This window comes from Neomonachus schauinslandi, chromosome 15 (assembly GCF_002201575.2).
Source record: "Neomonachus schauinslandi chromosome 15, ASM220157v2, whole genome shotgun sequence".
NCBI lineage: Eukaryota > Metazoa > Chordata > Mammalia > Carnivora > Phocidae > Neomonachus > Neomonachus schauinslandi.
In genome coordinates, this window is record NC_058417.1 from 56,146,757 (window position 1) to 56,165,363 (window position 18,607).

Here is an 18,607-nt window from a genome sequence, read left to right on the forward strand (position 1 = left end):
GCCTGGCCACAGTTGAGCAAACCTGCGCTGGGGGCTTGCTGTGCTCTGAGGGCATGGGGGGCCCCACAGCCTCCTGCTGCCCCTTCTCCACTGTGAGACCAGTGAGCCCCACAAGCAATGCTTGAGTCGGCTAGCAACAGAGCTGACACTTGAACTCGGCTCCAGCACGGCGCGTTCCTGACCCTGACCCGGGACCTTCCAGGGCTTCCTTGAGTCCGAGGAACAGAGGGTCCAGGGCCAGCCTCTCCCTGGCAGGATGCCTCACGGTCCGTTCCAGCCCAGGACCCCACATCAACAAAGTGGGCCCCCTCAGGAACCCGGGTCAGAGGCCCCTTGGCCACACCTTCTGCAGGCCTGTCACCAGCCCTCCCCTGTGCACCCTCACCCCCGCCGCCATGTTCAGCCAGCCTTTAAGAGTGGTGGGTAAGAAGGCGCCCCGGGAGGCTGCTGGGCATGTACAGACCTGCACTGAGACACACACCAAGTGTCGGCCTGGGAAGGGGGTGGAGCCAGCGGGCGGGGATGCAGCCCAGGGCCTCGGGGCCCCTGCCTCTGCAGTGGCTCTCAGCCTTAGAGGACTGGCCCTGTGCCAAGGCTGCTGACGTGCTTGGCCCAGGTGCAGCCAGCAGCCAGGCATTGGGACTCTCTAAAGCTGCCAGGTGACTCTCCCCGGCAGCCAGGGCTGAGAACGCTGGCCTAAAGAACTGTCGGGAGGGAGGGCCAGGAGAAACCCCACGACATGCTCGCAAAGCCTCTCCTTCCACCAGGGGCCTGGCGCCTGGCAGGATTCCCAGCCTGGGAGCAGCTGGGCCTCGAGCCCTCAGGCCTTCACGTGGGCCTTGAAGGCTTGGCTGGTCCCGCCCCCCTGTGGCTGTCCTCTCTCACTCACCCAGTGTCACATGACCTGTCAGTCTGTCAACAAGTGCATGAGCTCAATCAGCCGAGGGCCACCGCCCGTCCCTGGTGAAAGTGACACATACTGTTAGCAAGCGGCTTAGGGCCAACGTGTGGCCCCGACCTGCAGCGGTAGCATCAGCAGGCAGCTTGGCAGGAATGCAGATTCTCAGTGGCCCCCACCCCCCCGGGGCTCCTGACACAGAAACTGTAAGGGTGAGGCCCAGCGCTGTCTTGTAATGAGCCCCCAGGGGCCCTGCCGATGGTGCCCAAGCAGTAGAAGGCTGCACCGGACACCAAGGCCCTTTTCCGGTCACCTTCTCATGCCTTCGGCAGACATTCACTGAGAACCAGCCAAGTGCAACACCAGGAGAAGACAAGCTTGGGGAGGCTTGGGGAAATCAAACTCTGGGCCTGTTTGCTTGGCTGAAACGTGGGGCTGACACCACCCTCCTCTGAGTGGCTGTGAGGATTAAATGAGCAATTACTTATCAAGTGTCCTGACCCGTGCCTTGAGGCACTGAGGCTTTCTTATGGCCCCAACTTCATACAATCTAGGTGACCTGGGTCCTCACGAGTCCTGTCCTACATGCAGAGGAGAACCAGCCTCCTCTGCAAACACTCCAGTCTGATGGCACACAGGTGGTCGCTGGGGCGGGCATCCCCCATGAAAGCCTAGGGGAAATGTCTCTCGAGTCGGCCCACCACGCTCTCCTCTGACCTGCTCCCCAAATACACTGATGGAAGGAGGAGGCTTCTCAGGAGCCGCCTGAGCTCAAACTTCATCCCCTGAGCACAACATGGAGGAAAAAAATCACAAGTGTTTGGAGACGGATTGGCAGCAGGCTAGACGATTTCTCTGTCCCTCTTCCATCCTCAGTTCCTTCAGTTCCTTCCCCCAACCACTTCAGCAGAGCGAGGACAGACTGTTTGGAAGAGAATTTGTCTACGAAACTAAGAGAGAATGCTCGCTCCCCACATGCACAGAGGCAGGTGGGTCCATAGGGCACACCCCCAGGGCGTGAGTCAGGACTCAGGGTGGCAAGTGACAGATGCTGATTCTTGCCTGCAGGGCAGACGGAGGACCACCAAGGCAACTGACGAATCTAGTCCCCAGGTGAGCTCTGGGACATCAGCCCCCAGGCTCTGGCTGCCCCACTCCCCGCTCCCTATCATCCCTGCTACTGCTCCCAGGTGGGCAGGTCATCTGCTAGACCAGCTTCCCACCATGCCCAGACCTCTCGGGCCTCCGCGGCTTTCCCTGAGGAGGGCCAAGGGTACCCGAGGGCAAGGCTGTTTGTGCCTTCCTTGGGTCAGGTGCTCATTCCTGGGCTGTGCAGGGGGTGGGTGTGTAGTCCACCCGTGGAGCTCTGCAGGAGAGAACAGCCCCCAATGGAAGCAAATGGATCCCTGGGGGTGGGCCATCTTCCCTGAGGAAGGCAGCCCAAATGGGCATTTTCTGCACAAGCTAAGTGACCCTGTCCAGCAGCCCTGGGCTTGGCTTGGGAGGAGCCCAGCTGCCTGGGGCAGGCAGGTGCCAGGGGTCAGCTGTGGGGCTGGCTGGGTCCTGGCCCACACCTCACCGGCTCCCTCCATTCTCTCTGGGCTCCAGGCTGCCCTGAGCCCCCAGCCCTGAGGGGTCCCACCCAGGTCTGGCCTTAGTGTTCTCAGAGCTTCCTGGCTCCCTCCACCCTTCCTTCTCCCCAGATCCAGTGAGCCCTGCTGGAGACTGCTGAAAAGGCCATGCCACCATACGTGATGTGGGCTGGCCTCCTTCTGCTCTAGCTGGAATTGGGTCCAGATCCTGGGGAATGACCCCTATCCATGGACATGAGGAAAAACCCCTCCCCTCTCTGAGCTTCCCCCCTGTATCACGCTCCTGGGGTGACCAGGGGCCTCATCTGGTCTGAGCTTTAATTTGGGGGCCGAGCCCAGTGCCAGCCACCCAGCAGGTGCCCAATAGGTGGTCACTAATGAACCAGTGTGAGATGGGCAGAGGTGGCCTCTCCTGCCTGCTTCTCTAACAGGTCCAGCCCCACAGGTCTCCTGCGTGTATGTCAGACTCCCCTGGGGGGTTGGGAAGGACCCTTGTGATAACAGGCCCATCCCAATAGTCCAGAATAAGGATCCTATCTCAAAATCAGAAGATCAGCAACCTTAACACTCCCTTGCCAGGTAACATACATATTCCAGGGGTTAGGACGCGGGCATCTTCCTCCCAAACAAACCCACTACAGCTCAGCAGTGGTGGCTGAGTGTAAGCCCTGGTTGGCTCCAAGGCCCAGGGGCCTCCTAATCCCTCCAGAGGGTGTGGGGGCCTAGCTGTTCTGAGCCCAGCCCTGGTTGCCGAGGCCATGGGGCGCCGTGGCCTCCGGGTTATCTCCCTGCTGCAGGCACCCACCCTAGGAGCATCCCAGGGGCCCCAGAGTGGAGGTGGCCCTGCTGAGAGAGCTCTTGCAAGCCTGAGCAGAGGGCCCTTACCCCAGCAGAGGCATGAGTCTCCTTCTGCTGTTCTGCTTGGCCATGCTGGGTGAGCTAATGGGGACATCGTTGGGGGCAGGAGGGACCACCGCCAGGGCCTTGGGGAAGCAGGCTGAGGGTGCAGGGATGCCAGGGAGCATAGGAGAGGGACCTGAAGGCACAGACACTTCCAGAAGCACGAGGACAGAGAGGGAGAGATGTGGGCTTGAGACCAGCCCCTTACTGCACAATGTGGCCCAGTGATTGCTTCACTGTGCTGGGCCCACTATTTACTCATCCACAAAACGGCTGATGATGCTGAATGTTGTGGCCTCAAAAGAGCTTCTGCGAGCGGAGACACTTGTTGAGTCCTAGGCCTCCCTTCTGTCCTTGGCAGGAGGCTCTCTGGGTGGTCTCCGGCCTCCCCTCCACCCTGGGCTCCCTGCTTACTCCCTTCACACCCTCCCCCGCTTCCAGGCACCAGCGGCTTCTCCGCGCAGCAGGAGGTAGGTGAGTAGCCCAGCACGCTTGAGGGAGACGGCGGGTGCCGTGGTGGGTGCCGTGGCTGGCGGAGGTTGCTGATGGTGTGTGGGTGTCTGGTGGTGGACAGATGGACAATTCTGGAACTTGGCCTCAACCCCTGCAGGGCCCTTGAGGGCATGGAGAGGAGCAGGAGGGCAGGCCAGTGGGGGACCTCCAGGGGACTTGGGGCAAGGAGAGAGCTGGCTTCCAGCTGGGCTCCGGAGGGGGGAGGAAGGGGAGCCGAGAGCGTGTCCCTGGGCAGGTACATCCCAGTCAATCTACCCCGGGTGCCCAATCTGGAGCAGATCTGCCGGGTGGGTGTGATTCCAGTGAGGGCTGGGGGCACCCGGTGGGGCACTGGGGCCGAGGAAGTCCAGGCTTCCCTAGAGGTCCTGCAAACGGAGTCTGGCTTACTCTCAGAGGCAGCTGGAGGGCGTGGGGCCCCTTCTCCACCAGGGGGTGGTACAGAGCCAGGGGGAGGGGACGCTCCTGGTCCCTCCTCCATGCCTGCCTCCTCCCCCCCTTCTCCAGCTCTCCCCCTACCACAGCCCCACCCCCATTTCTAGCCCTGTGACCCTTAAGGTCAGGGTGGTGGGTTACCTCCTCCTCTCCACCAGGCTGCGGGGTGGTGTTCTCCCCTGACTTGTCTCCACCATCACCTCGCCGGGGCCACCGGGTCACAGAGCTGGCATCTGTCTCTATTCCGCTGAAGGGTGGGTTTCGCTTGAATGCGGCACAAGCAAAATTATCATTTCCTCATTTGCTTTAAAAACAAACACGTCAGTCCTGGTGTTTCTGCTAAAAAGAGAGCGGCTGGAGGCGGCAGACATTTGCGTCCCCGTTTCGAGAAGTACCTGGCCAGGGCTGGTGGGCCCCCCTCCGCCCCTGACTTCTGCTCAGACTCTTGCCCAACAAGCCTTGCTAACTAAACTCCGGAGAGGCCAGCTGGGAAATCATTCATTCGTTCAACAGAGACTGTAGGAGCACCTGTTTGGTGCCTGGCACTGTTCTAGGCCCCAAGATGGATCCACAGGGTGCAGAAAAAAACAAAGATCCCCACCTTCCCATAGCTTGCATTCCGGGCGGGGCCGTGGGGGTGGGGAGACAGATGACAGATGATAGGGACAATAAGCGCCTTCCACAGTGTGTTGGAACCCAGTAAGTCCTAGAGAGAAGCAAGCAGGGAGGAATGGAAGGGAACACGGGGGGGGATGGGGAGGGTCAGCATGTGTTGGGAGATTGTCACTGAGAAGGGGACACCCAAGCAGGGACACAAAGGAGCCAGTAAAGCCTGGGAGGCCTGAGTGCTGACTGCAGGAAGCAGTGGGGAGGGGAGAGCTCGATGGGGAGGAGGGTTGAGTAGGGAGTGCTCGGTGGACGGCGCTACGGGGGGTGGGGTTTTCATGGAAGCCAAGGTCTGGTTTGCCCTTCAAGGCTGCTGTGTTGAGAAGAGACGGGATGGGGACCATGGGTAGAATCCCGGGGAGCCATCAGGCTGTTCCTGGGATCCAGAGGAGAGATTGGGTGATAGCCAGAGCCCCCGGGAGAAGTGATCAAGATATATCCTGAAGGTCAGGCCAGCAGCGTGTGCTGGGAGGATGGGATGGGAAAGACAGAGCCAGAGAAGATGATCCCAAAGTTTTTGGCCTGAGCAACTCGAAGGATTGACCAAATAAAGTGCAGCCTTACCATGGAATATTATGCAGCTAAACACTCCCGTGGGGGCAAGAAGTGGGGCACAAGAGATGGGAAGTTGAGGAACTGAAGGGCCAGGGTGTTGGAAAGACGATCTCTATGTATTTCGAAATCCCCAGGCATTGTGGCCGGTGTGGTATTGAGAGTGGTGGGAACGGGGGGCAGGAATCTTCAAGGAATGATGCGTGTTTCTAGGTAACTAACCCGGGGGAGCAGGGTAGAATACATCTGAAGACATGAGGTTCAAGCCTGGTGTTTAGGGAGGGAGGAGGGAGGATAGTCCAGAAATGCCAAGAGGATATCCACCCCTGTCCTCCCAGGTCAGTGCTGGGGAGGCTGTGGGGACCCTATCATCTGAGACAACCGCGGGGTAGGCCCTGCCCTGGGTGCGGGGGAGGCTGGTTCCCGTAGGCATCGGTGAGGTGTCAGAGTGCCAACTGAGCCTACGTTCCTGAGGGCTCCGCGGGAGGATGCCAGGGTCGGAAAGGTTGGGGAGGTGGTGGGGTGATGGTGGATGTGCAGAGCCTCCTAAGAGGTGGGGCAGGGCAGGGAGGATGACCTGGGGGCCTGGGGCATCCTGTGGGGCTGCCATGAACGCACGAGAGTGTTCTCACTCAGAGGGGGGATATCTGGATGAAGCACGGTTTCAAACTAGATCGTCCCCCTGAGAGCGAGCAAAGGAACCTTGACGGATTGTCCTCCAGGTATTCCTAAAACCTGCGTGGTTTCTCAGCGATGTTCAGAAGAACCCCTTGGAGGGGGTGCTGTCGTAACTTCCTGGGACTGCCGTAAGGAATTACCACACACTGGGGGGTTTACAATAACAACAAGTCATTCTCTCCTAGTTTTGGAGGCTAGAGGTCCGAGATGGGGGTGTCGGCAGGGAGAAGCTGACCCAGGCCTCCTCTCTCCTGGCTTCCAGTGGCTCCTGGCAGTCCTTGGAGTTCATGGCTGGTGACAGCATCCCTCCAACCTCTGCCTGCCTCTTCATGTGGCCTCTCCCTGCGTGCGTGTGCGTCTCTGCCTCTCCTCTTAGTAGGGCCACGCTAATCCACCACGGATCCCCAGAGTGCATCTGTAAAGACCCTATTTCCAAATAAGGCCCCATTCACAGGACCCGGGTGATAGGGCTTGACCATATCTTTTTTGGAAGACATAATTCAACCCTCAACACGTGGGCTGCTTGTTCAAAATCAGATCCCGGAACAACCCTAGGGTTGGATTGGATCTCTAGGGTTGGGACTCAGATCTCTAAGCCTCTAGTTATCACAGACACAAGCCTGGAGACAGGCGGGGGCGATCCTGAAGGGCCTCTGAGCCTTGGGGCGGCAGCTCCGAGGTCCCCGCATTCACCCCAAGGGGCTTCCTTCTCTCCTTAGCAACAGAAGGAGGCTCTGCGTGGCCACCCACTCAGCCCAGCCCAGCTTGGCTCAGCTTCCGGTCTGAGCGTGGGCCTGTCTCTTCATCACATTGAGTGTGCCGTCCCATCCTCCAATGCTCTAATGCACATGATGAATTTTTAATTGAATGCCAGCCCTCTCATTATTGCTGGGTTAAATGCATAAGCTAAACGATCAACAAAGACCACACCAGTCTTGTTAGAATATAAAGTGAATGCCCTGCGGCCTAGTGCAGTCAGAAGTGACTCTGGTCTGTGAGTTTATGTAAATCAAGCTTCTATTATTGGCCCTCAAAATGGAAACCAAAGCAACCCAGCTTTTTCTTTTAACTTTTATTAGTCATTTCCCTCCATGAAGGGAGTGAAGAAAAGTGTCATCACACTGAACACCCTGAGCCCCCATTTCCCCTGTGGAGGGAGATTCGGGCCCCAAGAGCATCTGGGCAGTGAGGAGCTGGCCCTTTGGCCCCAGGTTGCACCCACAAAATTACTGTTGGCAGTGTGCAAAATGGCGCTCCAGAGACCACACTGGACGCTCCGTAGGGCTTTATTTACTTCAAATCCAAGACTTGGTGTGAAAGTCTGTTTGGGAAAAAAAAAAAAGTACTAAACTATGGGGGTTCTCATGCCGTTGAGAAAGAGGAACAGATGAGAAAACATTTGTTGGTGTGTGTGCAGCCCTGGGCAGGGCTAGAAATCTGATTCTGGAAGGCTGCTGGTGGTTGTCAAGACCATGGTTTCTCAACCTCGACACTTTTGACATCGGAACTGGACGATTCCGTTATGCGGCTGTCCTGTGCGTTATTGGATATTTTAGTGACATCCCTGGCCTCTACCTACTAGATACCAGGAGCACCCCCCATTCATGGCAACCAAAAATGCTTCCAGACACAAAGGTCCCTTGGAAGCAAAACCAAAACCACCCCTGGCCAAGAACCACTGGTCCAGAAAGAAATATGCTTAGTGGTCAGAACCTTTAGGATTCCTAGGAAATGTCTCTGAAGGAAGCACTTTCTAGTTGTTTCCAGGTCTCTGCTCCGTGAGCAGTTTTCTGATGGCAGTGTGGTTTCCAGAGCCAGTGTGCCCACGCAGCAGGGCAAGGGTGATGCATGAGGCACATGATATTTCGATTTCATCAACCCTTTCCTCTACGCCCCCCAAGCGCTGCCCCTACACACTCTCCTTGAACAGGCACAGAATGTTGCCCACAATGCAGCCTCCCTCCCAAACCCCCGTTGAGGGGCAGCTTTGTTTCCACCCAACCTCTGTCTGGAAGAATTCAGTATGGGCTGCAAGAGAAGCTCTTAGAAACGTCTTCTGCATCAAATCAACTCCAGGATCCACCTGCAAAACAGAGCAGTTAGTTACTTCCAAGCAGAGAGGCAGTGTTGATGGAAGAATGCAGGGTGCTGCTGGAGAGTGGGTCCGGCCCTGCGTCCCCCAGGTGCTCCAGCATCTGGTCCTGCATCCCCCAGGTGCTGGAAGCATCCAGTCTCCTTTGAGGGCCTCCCTGCTCTCTGGAAATCCTGCTTTCCCAAGTGGCCTCTTTCTCTCTGGCTCAGCTCAACCCTGTTGATCTGGGTCCTACCCTCTACCCTCTCCTTCTGACTGTCCCTTTAAACCAGATGTTGACCTCTCTGGGGCCTGGCCAGCTCCCCTGCATCCCAGGTCCCCTGCTGGGTCTGGCACTGAGAGGAGGCCTCTGATACCAGTTCAGCGTGCAACCAAGTAACTGCCTTCTCGTGGGAGGGAGTCGTTCAGCCAACAAACAGTAGATTTCTGGTCTCCTGCCTTGGGCCACCTTCCTGCATATGGTGATGTGCAAGAAGGACTCCAGCACCTCTCCCCTGCCACTTACAGTCGACCAGCTCGTTGAATCTAGAAGTTGAATTCAGTGTCAGCTCTCCTGACCTGTGTCCCAAACTTCTCCGTGCTTCCTACTCATATCCTAATTTCATTTTATTTTTGTAGGAAAATATTCTGGGCAAAAAGAATCTAAACCCCAGAGATAGACTTTTATCCAGGAGGCCTGCCTCCCTTCCTGCCTTCCTTCTTGCCTTCCTTCCTTCCTTCTTGCCTTCCTTCCTTCCTTTTCAAAATTGGGGTGAAATTCACATAACACAAAATTAACCATTTTAAAGTGACGATTCAGTAGCGTTTAGTGCATTCACAGTGTTGTGCAACCATCACCCTATCTAGTTCCAAAACATTTCATCACCCCAAAAGGAAAGCCCCGACCCACAGTCACTCCCCATCTGCCCCTCCCCCAGCTCCTGTCAACCGGCAATCTGCTTTCTGTTTCGGGATTTTCCTATTCGGGACGTTTCATGTGAATGGAATCGAAGATAGTTCACCTTCTGTGTCTGACTTACCTCCCTCGACGTGATGTTTCTAAGGCTCGTCCGTGCTAAGCATGGATCAGAACTTCATTGCTTTTTATGGGTGAGGACTATTCCATCATGTGGCCAGGCCAGGGTTGACTTACCCATTCATCCACGGACGGACGCGTGGGCTACTTCCTTCCACCTGCTGGCTAGCGTGAATAGTGCTGCTGTGAGCCTGGGCGCACACGGAGCCATTACAGTCCCTGTTTTCCATTCTTTTGGTAGATATCTAGAAGTGGGATTTGCTAGGTCATATGATAATTTTTTAACTTTTTGAGGAACTGCAAAACCGGCATTTTCTTAAGGTGCTTGATCAATATTGGTTTCCTTCTTCCCCCTTGGACCCTTTCACCTGCCAGAAGTCACCCCTGAGACCTTCATTGCCTACAAAGTCCTGGAGGTTTTCCCCAGAGGCCGCAGGGTGGTCATAACGTGCCACTCACCCCAGGCACCCCCGCCCATCACCTACTCCCTCTGGGGGAGTCAGGGCACCAAGGTTGCCAAGAAGGTGGTGAAGACCAGAGACCTGGCCTCCTTCAGCATCAACATCACACTCAAGTCCAGGCCAGACCTGCTCACTTACTCCTGCAAGGCGGTCTCCCCCTGGGGCGAGCATTCAGCCAGCACCAAGCTGCAGATGTACTGGGAGCTGTGGACCAGTGAGTGCACACTGGGGGCTGGAAGTGGGGCAGGGTCTGGGCTAGAAGGCAGGAGGCTGGGGACAGGACAGGTTGCTCACCTCCAAGGCCACTCTGGGTCCCTTAGGCCTGCGCCCAGAACAGTGTAGCTCCTGGCTGGGCTCCAGGGCACCATCTCCTGGCAGGGGCCTTTGGGGTGGACAGAAGTGACCCGGGCCTGGGTCCCATCAGTTGAGCTCTGGCCTCATTCTGATAAAGTAGGCATTTTTTGTGCTTTATCTAGTTGAATCTTCACTACAACTGGAGGGTGGGGTTTGTGGTTCCTGGCCTATATAAAGCCTTGGTGATTAAGAATGTCGCCCCAGCCCCAAAACCTGTCTTCTTCCCACTTCTTCTCTGATCTTAACTCAGGTGTCCTTCCTGGTGGGAGGCACGGGGTGTGGTTGGGGGGAGGGGAGCTGGAGGATGTTGCCCAGGCCAGTGGTGGGCCCCTGGCCCCCTGACTCCGCCCCTGAGAGGAGCCAGCCTAGTGAAGGAGGGCCCAGGGTCTGGAGCCCTATGGTCAGGGTTCAAGTCTCGACACTTAGAAGCTGTGGGTCTTGGGCAAGTCACTCAACCTCTGTGGGCCTGGTTGCTTCATCTGCAAAACAAAAATAATAATAGTTCCTACCCCTGGAGGGCAGGAAGGATTCAGCGGAAGCTTCTAGTAGGTGGTCAGTTTGCCACAAGGGGCGGTGGTTGTTACTCATCCATAAGGCTATTTACAGCATTAGGCTGAAGGCCCCGGGGGATTCTAGAATCTAGAATCTTGTAAGTGACAGTTCTTATTCTGAAGGAACTATTCCAGTAAAAGAGCCAAGACTGAAAGAATATAAACAGGGTTGCCAGATAAATTTTGCACAGGACATAGTCATTATTTACCTGAAATTAAAATTTAACTGGGCATCCTGTATGTATTTTTATTTGGTAAGTCTGACAACCCAGAATATACCAAATGTGAAATTGTGTAGTACACACTGCAAGTAGAATAGAAGCTCAGACACAAGACGGAGGGGGTAATCCGGAAGGTTACTTGGAGGCGGGAGCAATAACAGTTAGGTCTCCAGGCTCAGTAGGCATTTTATAACAAGGGAATTTGCTTGGGAGAGGGTGTGAAAGTCACCGAGCCACGTCTGTGCTAACCTCTTCCACCCTACCAGAGCCCGTGTCCCAGCTGCAGGCTACCTTCACCTTGCTGGACAGAGGATCCGGCCCCAGGGTAGAGATTTCCTGCCGGGTGTCCTCAGGCAGCCCACCCATCACCTACCGCCTGGTGGGGAAGGACGGGTCCGTCCACATGCAGCAGAGACCGAGCTATGGGCAGCCTGCCGACTTCTCCTTCGCCCTTCCCAACACGCCCACCTGGCTCCAGTGCCAGGCTGAAAATGACCTCAGTGTCCAGTCCAGCCCCTTCAAGCTGGTGCCCCCCGGTGAGAGGGCCCCTTGGTTCCCAGACGGGCAGCAGTGGGAGGTGGAAGAGCTCCTCCTCGCCTCGGCCAAGAGCAGGGAAGGGCGCTGAGAAGGGGGGCCAGCTCAACCACCCCCCTCCCTCACAGGACAGCCGCCCCAGGGGGCCATCGTGGCGCTGGCTGGCAGCCTCACCTCCCTTGCCGCTGTCACCTCTTGGTTGCTGGGCCGGGCCTTGTGGACCAGGTAGGAGATGGGTGTGGGATGTAGGGGACAGTGAGGAGGGTGGGTGGCCTATATGGGCCACCAGGAGCCCAGCTGGAGGCAGCGGGTGGCGGGTTTGTAGGACAGGGCTGCCTCCAGGGCAAACGAAGGGCCACATGGATCATGCATGACTTGCAAAAGTTTATGAAGGGCCTACTGGGTGCCAAGTGCCTGCTGAGGGCTTGCACAGCCTGGCTTTATCTGACCCTGACCAACACTCCCAGCAGCCCTGTGATGGAGTCCCCTGGCCTCTGGATGGGGCATATTCGCCCGTCTTCCTGAGGGGTCGGAGGAGGGAGAGGGACGCCAGGAGTAGGGATGATGCCCCCCGGGGACCAGGGTGGATCAGGGGCTTCTGCTCTCCATGGCAACCACATAGGCCCGTGCTTCCTGGCTGGTGACAAGAGGCAGGGCCAGACCTCCTAGGGTCCCCTCTCCAAGGCTCTCACTCCACTGACTTGTAAAGTGACCAGGGCCTTTGTGTCGTCCATCCCCTGGCCCCGCAGGCCTCTGTGTGCTCCACCTGCCTAGCCTTTGGCAGCCGTCACCTGTGCCCCGTGAACTTCTCACCTCCCTGGGCCTCTAGGATACTGCCATCTCCTGGTTGCCTTCCTCCCTCCCTGGCCAGGCTTCTCAGTGGCCATTGTCTGTCCTTGGTACTCCTCTTGTCTCACCTCTGGGTCCCCCCTCCCGTCTCTGTCCCTTCCAGAGGCAGACTCGTGGGAGAGCCGTGTCACCTCTCTGAGCCTCCGTGTTCCCTTCTATAAAATGGGATATAGAGACCAGGCTCTCACTTGCCATGTGACCAGGGGCCAGCGCTTGTCCTCTTGGTGATTCAGTTCCCTCCCCCTTCATTTAGTGGGGTGACTAAGCCTTACAGCCCTTCTGCTGCCCAGGGCGCTGATGCACTTGGCACCCTAAAACTCCCAGAGGCCTTGGGAGGGGGTGGCTGAGATGTGTATTTGCCTAACCCGGACTCTTAACTCCTTTGTCATCAAGGCTGTGACCAGAAGAGGCAGGCTTGGCAGAGTCCTCTCAGGAGGGCCCTGGTCTTTGTCCACTACAGAAAGGACCCACCATTTGCATGAAGAAAAACCTGCCAGCCCGGATTCTTGGAGCCTGGTGCTCTTCCATGAATGCACATGGTGTTAGGCTGAGGATTTTAGGATGGGGTGGGCTGTGATGGAAGGGGAAGTCCATAGGAAGGGGGGGCTCTGTGTGGCCCCTGTCCTCACCCCTCAGCTGCTTGTCACCATCCATGCAGGTCTGGAGAAAGTGGGGTACATTGTGAAAAGGCCCAGCTGCACCAACCCACCGCCCCCACAGCTGTTCCCCTCTTCCCAGGAGTGGCACTCCCATCTCCTGGTGGCCTAGTCCTCTGGCCCAACCTACTCACCTGTCACTGTCCAGCTCACCTGAGAGGACTCAGCCCTCCCCTGGCCAGCACCCCCTCATTAATCCTCACCTGCAACTAGCAAAAAGCGTCTGGAGTTTTTCCCTGCCTGTCCGCTGGTGGCCCCTAGAGAATGCACCCCCCCACCCCATTCCCACTCAGCCTTCTCTGTTCAGAAGCTCTAAACCATTTGGGGGTGTGTTGGGGGAGAATTGGATTAAACCCTGTCCTCTGCCTGTCACCCTGGAAACTTTGTTTCTGTCCGCACACCATCTAGGGCATGGAAGTCTAAAGTCATACATACTCGGGACCTGGTCCAGCCGGGGAAGATTTGGCGGGGGCGGGGCGGGGGGGGGCGCTCGACGCCACCCCAGGCTTAGCTCCAGAGAGACGCAGAGTGACGGGCCAGTCAGGGAGTGCGTCCAGGCTGTGGCCTGGGGTTTTGGATGGAATGGGGAGAGAAGAGGGGGTGCTTGTGAGCCTGGGTCCTGGGCAGGTGAGGCTGTCTTCCTACAAGGACTACTGACGGGCCCCTTTGGTATTGGACGAGTTTCCCGGAGAAGAAGGCGGGACGGCAGGGGCAAGTGTGGGTGGGGCAGAGGGGCGGGCCCTCCGCGCCTCCCTCTCTTTCTGAGCACTCTCTGGCGCCTTCCTGGGAGCGGGGGGACGCGGCCCGGGCCACGAGCTGGGCTGGACGGCTGTTCCCTGCCGGAACGCAGGCCCCGCCCGCTCCACTCGCCACTGGCGCCGGGCCGCACTTTGCCCTCGGTCCCTGGGGCCATGTTGGCCACGCCCCGGGGGCGGGGCAGTGCCGGGGCGGGGCTGTGGCTGAGTCCTCGGCGGTCCGCGGCGGCGGCGGCGGTGGCGAAGGCGACATGGAGAGCGGGGCCTACGGCGCGGCCAAGGCGGGCGGCTCCTTCGACCTGCGGCGCTTCCTAACGCAGCCGCAGGTGGTGACGCGAGTCGTGTGCCTGGTGAGCCGGCGGGGACTCCGGGCCCGGGGACCGGACTGGGCCGCCAGGCCCGGGCGGGGGAGGCGTTCCCGCGAGTCTGCGAGCGCGACAGGTGGCGGCGGCCGAGGCCGGGAGGGTGCGGGTGGCGCGCGTGGGGCCGGCGAGAGGGCCCGGGCCCCGCCGCCCTCCATGACCAGGGCCCGGTCGGCTCCCATCCACGGGCCCCAGCTTCCCCCACCTTCCCCCGGTCCTCGCTGCCCCCCACCGGCCGGGCTCGGGTTGGGGTGGCCCGGAGGCGCCGCGGGGAGCAGGCCTGTCGCCCTGCTGGCGGTGGGAGGAGCTTGGGGCAGCTCCAGGACAGGTGGCCGGTGTCCTGAGACTCCGTGCTGGGGGAATTAGCCGGGAAGGGGCTTTCCCAAGCCGCGTGGGGTACTGGGGCAATATGGCCTCCTGAAACAGCATCTCCCTTCCACTCTGGAGCAGGCCGCGGGTCTGCTTCCCCACCCAAGATCAGGTGACCCCAGGATGTATCCTGTGAGGTAGGGGAGCCCTCCAGCACCAGGTTGGGGGGGGGGTCACAGGCTCTTGGACAGCCAGCTCCCAAAGTTGGACAAGGTGTTAGAGATGGGCAGGCAGAGGGCTGGGACTGAAGTGCCCACGCTATGCCTTCATGGGGTCTGTTCCAAGGGGCAGATGCCCCGTGTGTTGGGATGGCTGTGCCAGGAGTGGGGCCTGGCACACTGCTCCCAGCATCCCCGAGGTCCGGCTTCATCTCCAGCTGGGGGTGGGGCTTGTGACTGCTAGCTCCAGAGCCTATTGAACGGGCCTTGTTCGGGCAGGGCAGGGGAGAGGCCTGGGCCCCTCCCAGTGAGAGCCAGGTGTCCAGACTGTCCTGCATCCCTGCATCTGCTGACATGGGGTGGTGGCCTTGAAGTGTAGGGAGGAGATGAGGTGACATGAGGCTGTTCCCAAGGGCCTGGGGCCCCTCCCAGAGTTCTGGCTGGCACACCCCCTTGCACCCCCAACTAGGACCTGCAGGGTTCTGAGTGCAGAATGGTGTCCACAGGGCCTGCCAGTCAGACTAGCCTGGGGTGCTCCAGCAGGCACTGCAGACAGGACTCACTTATGGGCAGGAAGCAGACTGGGGTTCCCTCAGAGGGGACAGTCCCGATACCAAAGAGGCCAGTAGTTCTTGTAGGAAGACAGCTGGCCCAACTGGGGAGGCCAGGCTGGAGCAGGAAAGAGTTGGAGGGGGCACCAAGAAGTGGGAGTCTGGGGGCATGGGCTTCCGCTCAGAGCACACTGGCATGCCTTTCCTGAGGGCAGGGGGGCGGGGGGAGTTCTCCATCACCCACATGTTCAGGCAGAGGTGACTCAGGCAGGAGATGATCTGCGGGTGAGGCTCCAGGCCTGGGTTTCTGTGACTTTGTGGCCCATCTCCTTCTGAACCACGATGACTCCTCCTGGCAGGCAGCTGGGGCGGGGCAGTCCCCTCTCAGGAGATCCCCGTCCATTCCCCACCGGCCCCCAGTCCAGGAATCCCCAGCCATGCCCTTGCTGGTATCTGCTGGTGGCCTGGGAGAGGGAAGTAGAGAGAAGCGGGGAACCTGCACCAGGAGGCAACTTGCTTAACAGCTCATGCCCCAAGTTCAGAAAGGGCCATGGCGCCTGACCCCCCAAAGGGGAACAGCAGCAGTGGGAGAGCCCAGGGTCCCCATCATGTGTGCCCCCCCGGGGGTTGTCTGTCGACCACTCAGCCCTTCCCCACCTGTCCCCTCAGGTCTTTGCCTTGATCGTGTTCTCGTGCATTTTCGGCGAGGGCTACAGCAATACTCACCATTCCAGACAGAAATACTGCATTTTCAACCACAACGAGGATGCGTGTGGCTATGGCATCGCCATCGGGGTGCTGGCCTTCCTGGCCTCAGCCTTTTTCCTCGTGGTTGACGTCTATTTCCCCCAGATCAGCAACGTCACTGACCGCAAATACCTGGTTATCAGCGACCTGCTCTTCTCAGGTACCTGCTCGCAGCGCCCCCATTCTATTTGGGGAGATGAATAGGAGCAGGCAGTGTTCCCCAAAGCCCTGGGGCTCTGGGATTGCAGGGCCTCGGCAACCTTGGGAGGGGCCAGGAGCAGCCCGGGGTCCGCAGCCCCACTCGAGTACACAGGTTTGCACAGCACAGGGATTTCCGTCACTCTGCCGAAGCCCACCGGCATTGAGTGATGGTCACAGGCCTCTGAGCCAGGCACCCCGGTCCCCACCCTGGCTTCTGCATCAGTGCCCTTTATACTCCTGGAGGCTTCTGGGAGATCCTTGCCCAGGGCCTCCCCCGCACCCCCACCACCACAAGGAGCCCTTCCTGGGTCCCCGAACAGCCGCTGCCTCCTCCATGGAGCTGACCTTGCCCTCCCGGCCTTCTTCCCAGCTCTCTGGACCTTCCTGTGGTTCGTTGGTTTCTGCTTCCTTACCAACCAGTGGGCAGCTACCAAGGAGGAAGATGTGTTCGTGGGGGCCGACTCGGCCCGGGCAGCCATCACCTTCAGCTTCTTCTCCATCTTCTCCTGGGTAGGTGGGCCGGGGCGGACAAGGGTTGCAGTATCTTTGGAGAAGGGTGGTGGGAGGCTGACGAACCCAAAACTCGGGGTTCCCTGCAGGGTGTGCTGGCCTCCTTGGCCTACCAGCGCTACAAGGCCGGAGTGGACGACTTCATCCAGAACTATGTAGACCCCACTCCAGACCCCAGCACAGCCTACGCTTCCTACCCTGGTGCATCTGTGGACAACTACCAACAACCGCCCTTCACCCAGAACGCTGAGACCACTGAGGGCTACCAGCCGCCCCCCGTGTACTGAGCCTCAGAGGGGGACGGTAAGGGAGGTGGAGAGGGTGCTCGGGGGCCTCCCCCTATCCTGGACTCCTCCCATGAGCCTCGCCTCCTGGAGCTGTGGCCCCTCCTCCTGTCCGTGCCCTTCAGAGCCTCGGCACAGCCTGGAGGGCCACTGCTCTCCCCACCCCAGCTGCGGCTGCGGGGCCCCAGCCCAAAGTGCCTCTGCCCCAAGGGCTTCACCCACCACTCCTCAAGGGCATTTTTTAGAAAAGGGTTTTTGGCCAGATGCGTTTTGTTATTGCTTTTAATGATCCCATCCCCACCTGAAATAGCTAGACCTGCCCGACATGCTGTTTTGACAAGTGCCTTAGCTTCTCCCCAGCCCAAAGGAGCCAGGCTCAGGTCCAGGCTGTGGTGGCCGCGGTTACTTGGGGTTCTGTGCCAAAGATGAGGCTGCGAGCCTTCCACCTGCTTTGCTGCTGGTGCTGGCCGGGGGCCCCCTTTCCTGCTCACTCAGGTTTGTTTCCCACCTCCTGGCGCTGTCGTGCCCACAGCCCCCTGCCTGCTCTGGGAGCTGGCAGCCCAGTGCTCACTGCTGTCCTGTCTGCTCGCTCTTGGGTCTGGGGTTCCTACCCTGTGCTTGTGACTCTGGGCTGGTCCCCTGACAGCGGTGGCGGCGGCAGAAGGGGGTGCCTGGAAGGATGCTTGCCACAGGGGCATGGGGTAGCACTCCCTTCTCCTTGTTCCCACCCCTTGGCAACAGGGAGGGGCTTTGCCTGACCGGAAACTACCAGCTTTATGTAAATATTCTGCCACTGTTAGGTGTGGGGTGCTCCCATAGCCCCCGGGCTGTTCTGAATGTATTAAGAAGCCTTGGGGATAAGATGCACAGATCCCTGGTTCTAGTAGACGGATTCCAAGACAGAATAAATGTTTTCCTCGTTCATAATCTCCATTGTCATTCGTTGGGCCTTAGCCTAGAGGTCGAAGAGAAATTCCACTCTGGGGTGCACCCTGGGAGGGGGTTGCTTTACGAACTTGGTTTTGAATAGTCCCGGCGGCCTGCCCCCCTGGTACGCCTCACGCACGCATGCGCACACACTGCCTCGTCTGGGGTCTCATGCCTCACGCTGCCGTCCATCAGCATCTTAAAATAGCAACTGTGCTCAGCTTGTAAACAAGACAGTTTCTCTGGACTGCCTTGCCAGGGCCTTGCTGTGCCCTTGCTAGAGTTGGGGTGGGGGCACCAGGGAGCTGCCCCACTGAATGCCCCTTCCCTGGTAACCCTTTCCTTCCCAACCCCTCCTAGCAGAGTGAGGAGTCCCCTGGGGAGGCCCAGTCCTCCACTTCCTGCCTGCAGACAGGGGTTGTTAGCACGGGGGGCGAGCCCATCTCTGGCAGGAGGGGCCAGGGCGCCCGAAGCACCTCATTTCCCTTTTGGAGCAGGGACTGTCAAAAGTGGGCCTGTTAGTTTGAAAATCCTGAGTAGCAATTAATACGGTTCTATGACCACCTGTGACTCAGGACCAGTCACCAGCAAGCTGGAGTAGAACAAAGGGGAGAGGCAAGCCAGGGCAGGGAGGCCACCCCAGAACCCTGATCCCATCTGCACCGGCGTGGGGGACGAGGGCTCGCCCACCCCAGCGGATTCTTGCTTCCATGCAAGCCGCTGACAGCCCATTTTACAAGGTACAGCTGAGCTAGTCTTCTGGGCTCCTGAGCTATCAA

At 58.8% G+C, this 18,607-nt stretch overlaps 2 protein-coding genes across 3 annotated transcripts; both read left to right on the forward strand.

The window, feature by feature from the left end:
* Positions 1-3,387: 3,387 nt before the first annotated feature.
* Positions 3,388-11,391, forward strand: C15H17orf99 (chromosome 15 C17orf99 homolog; the record flags this gene model as incomplete). Its single annotated transcript, XM_021680728.1, has 4 exons — positions 3,388-3,424; positions 3,832-3,864; positions 9,714-10,013; positions 11,192-11,391. Coding segments are annotated over exons 1-4 (570 nt in total), but the record flags the coding sequence as incomplete, so codon positions are not given.
* A 2,525-nt stretch (positions 11,392-13,916) lies between these two features.
* On the forward strand, positions 13,917-17,823 carry SYNGR2 (synaptogyrin 2). 2 transcript variants are annotated; one of them, XM_021680821.1, is made up of 4 exons: positions 13,917-14,069; positions 15,829-16,066; positions 16,478-16,617; positions 16,707-17,823. In XM_021680821.1, exons 1-4 carry the CDS (start codon positions 13,971-13,973, stop codon positions 16,902-16,904), a joined length of 675 nt encoding a protein of 224 aa, XP_021536496.1. In that variant the 5' UTR covers positions 13,917-13,970; the 3' UTR covers positions 16,905-17,823. The 2 variants fall into 2 exon arrangements, with proteins under 2 accessions (XP_021536496.1, XP_021536498.1); XM_021680823.1 differs by lacking the exon at positions 16,478-16,617 and having other exon boundaries at positions 13,940-14,069.
* The last annotated feature ends 784 nt before the right edge of the window (positions 17,824-18,607 follow it).

Coding starts and splice junctions, on each gene's coding strand:
- SYNGR2 (XM_021680821.1), top strand. CDS start 13,971: ATGGAGAGCGGGGCCTACGGCGCGGCCAAGGCGGGCGGCTCCTTCGAC. Junction 14,070..15,828: donor TGACGCGAGTCGTGTGCCTG/GTGAGCCGGCGG, acceptor CTGTCCCCTCAG/GTCTTTGCCTTGATCGTGTT. Junction 16,067..16,477: donor CAGCGACCTGCTCTTCTCAG/GTACCTGCTCGC, acceptor CCTTCTTCCCAG/CTCTCTGGACCTTCCTGTGG.